The sequence below is a fragment of the Amaranthus tricolor genome, chromosome 8 (genome assembly GCF_026212465.1).
Source record: "Amaranthus tricolor cultivar Red isolate AtriRed21 chromosome 8, ASM2621246v1, whole genome shotgun sequence".
Lineage (NCBI taxonomy): Eukaryota > Viridiplantae > Streptophyta > Magnoliopsida > Caryophyllales > Amaranthaceae > Amaranthus > Amaranthus tricolor.
Genome location: NC_080054.1, coordinates 5,378,677 through 5,380,939, shown reverse-complemented (window position 1 = coordinate 5,380,939; position 2,263 = coordinate 5,378,677). Strand labels below are relative to the sequence as shown.

The 2,263-nt window shown below is 31.6% G+C and overlaps 1 protein-coding gene across 1 annotated transcript; it reads left to right on the top strand.

Annotated features, from left to right (window-relative positions):
* The first annotated feature begins 320 nt into the window (after window positions 1-320).
* Window positions 321-1,875, top strand: LOC130820895 (protein FAR1-RELATED SEQUENCE 5-like). The gene is made up of 4 exons (XM_057686439.1): window positions 321-460; window positions 1,128-1,652; window positions 1,749-1,785; window positions 1,867-1,875. The coding sequence occupies exons 1-4, from the start codon at window positions 321-323 to the stop codon at window positions 1,873-1,875; spliced, it is 711 nt and encodes a 236-aa protein (XP_057542422.1).
* The last annotated feature ends 388 nt before the right edge of the window (window positions 1,876-2,263 follow it).

Genomic DNA, 2,263 nt, shown 5'->3' with positions numbered 1-2,263 from the left:
TGACTTTGTTGCACAAAAATTTCATATCTAAGAATGCACGGGTTAATATAGGACCGGTTAAATCCTTTAGATTGTTTAAGGAAAATGTCGGGGGTTATGAGAATGTGGGAGTGACAATGCAAGATTTTAAGAATTTCCATAGGGATTTGAAAAAATATATTAAAGGAGATGATGGGAAGATGTTGATCGAGAATTTTATCAGAAAAAGAGATATTTACACGGGGTTTTAATTTGATTATGCTTTAGATGAGGAGGACCACATTTCACGTTTATTTTGGGCCGATGCGATAAGTAGAAAGAATTATTGTTTATTTGGAGAAATGGTTACTTTTGATTGTACTTATAACACCAATAAGTATAGCATGGTTTTAGCCCCTTTTACTGGTGTAGATCATCATAAGTCTTGTATTACATTTGGTATAGGTTTATTAGCTAAGGAAGATAGTGAATCTTTTGAGTGGTTATTTAGAACTTTTTTACATTGTATGGGGGAGAGTATGCCAACATATTAGATAACTGATCAAGACCCTGCAATGAAAATTGCGATTAAAAATGTATTTCCACACACAATACACAAACTTTGCATGTGGCACATCATGAGTAAAGTGACCGATAAAGTTGGATCGAAATTGAACAAAAATGAAAATTTTTTTGAAAGAATTAAATGGGTGTGTGTGGAATATTGATCAAGAAGAAAATGAAATTGAGGAAAAATGGGAGGGAATTATGACCAAATACAATCTTCAAACAGATAAATGGTTTACTAGTATATTTAGTATACGAGATCAATGGATACCCGCATATTTTAGGGATATCCCATTGGGGGGGATTTTGAGAACTACATCCCGATCGGAAAGTGTTAATAGTTTCTTCAACCATTTTTCAAACCCTCACATGACACTTGTTGAATTTTATATGAGTTATGAAAGTGAAATGGATGCACAGAGGTACAAACAAGATAAGCTCAATGCTGAATCACTTCACACAAACCCACAATATAAAACACCATTGCCGATTGAAAAACATGCCGGTGAAGTCTATACTAGAAAAAAAAAATTTCTTTTTCAAAATGAAGTTTATAAGTCTTGTTTCAAAACTTATATTCAAAATATTTAAAATATTGAAAGTGTGGAAAGTATAACTGTTTTGGACTCAACGGTAAGTAAGATGTACAAGGTGAAATTTATACTGGGAAGTTCGATTGACGAGTTGAAGGTAGATTGTGATTGCAAGTTATTTAAACGAATAGGAATATTATATTCCCATGCGATTTGTGTTATGAGTGCAAGAAAAATAACACAAATACCAAAGCAATATGTTTTAGATCGTTGGACGAAGCTAGCATTAAAGAAGCCTATTTTTGATTTGCTTGGGAATCTGATTGAAGAGAGCAAAAAGTGTAACAACGTGGGGAAGTTGTTGGGGGAAGTTTGGTGTGAAATATTCAATTGTGTAGGTTTAGCTCAATGGAGTGAGAGTGATTTACACTCACTTTTACAAAACCTAAAAGATATTAGTAGAAAATTGGAGGAAAGTGATGATGTGAGGGTGGACATTACTAAAGAGCAACGAATCGAATTGTTAGTAGGCACAAGTTCATCTTCGACAATGGAAATACAAAACCCAATCCAATCAAAGAACAAAGGAAAAAGGCAAAGAATAATTGGGGAAAAGGAACAAACTATTGAGCAAAGCAAGAAGCCCAAAAGAAAGTGCAAAACTTGTGGTAAATTTGATTATCATGATAGTCGAAATTGCCCATCAACAAAAGATACCCCACTTAAGGTATAATTTGTTTATATTTCATTGTATCCTTATTTAATAATTTGATTATGTAAATGAAAGTGCAAAATTTTTGTTATGCAGAAAAATTGATGTTGAAGAACAGATAGATGAAGAGATTATATTAAGATGACTATGGATAGCTACTGTCTTTTGTTTTGTAATTTTGAAAAATCTTTTGTTACAAAAGTGAATGCTACTATGTTTTTAGAAAAAGATACTATGTTATTATTAAAAGTTACTATGACTATATATAGCTACTGTCTTTTGTTTTGTAATTTTGAAAAAACTTTTGTTGTAAAAGTGAATGCTACTATGTTCTTAGAAAAAGATACTATGTTGTGATTAAAAGTTACTATGACTATGTATAGCTACTGTCTTCACTTTTGTAAGTTTGAAAAATCTACTAAAATCGAGCATATATTCAAAATTGTTAAACAACAATAAAAAAAAACAACAAAAAAGGCAACAGAATGCAAAT

Coding starts and splice junctions, on each gene's coding strand:
- LOC130820895 (XM_057686439.1), top strand. CDS start 321: ATGGTTACTTTTGATTGTACTTATAACACCAATAAGTATAGCATGGTT. Junction 461..1,127: donor GATAGTGAATCTTTTGAGTG/GTTATTTAGAAC, acceptor AAATATTGAAAG/TGTGGAAAGTATAACTGTTT. Junction 1,653..1,748: donor TCAAAGAACAAAGGAAAAAG/GCAAAGAATAAT, acceptor TTATCATGATAG/TCGAAATTGCCCATCAACAA.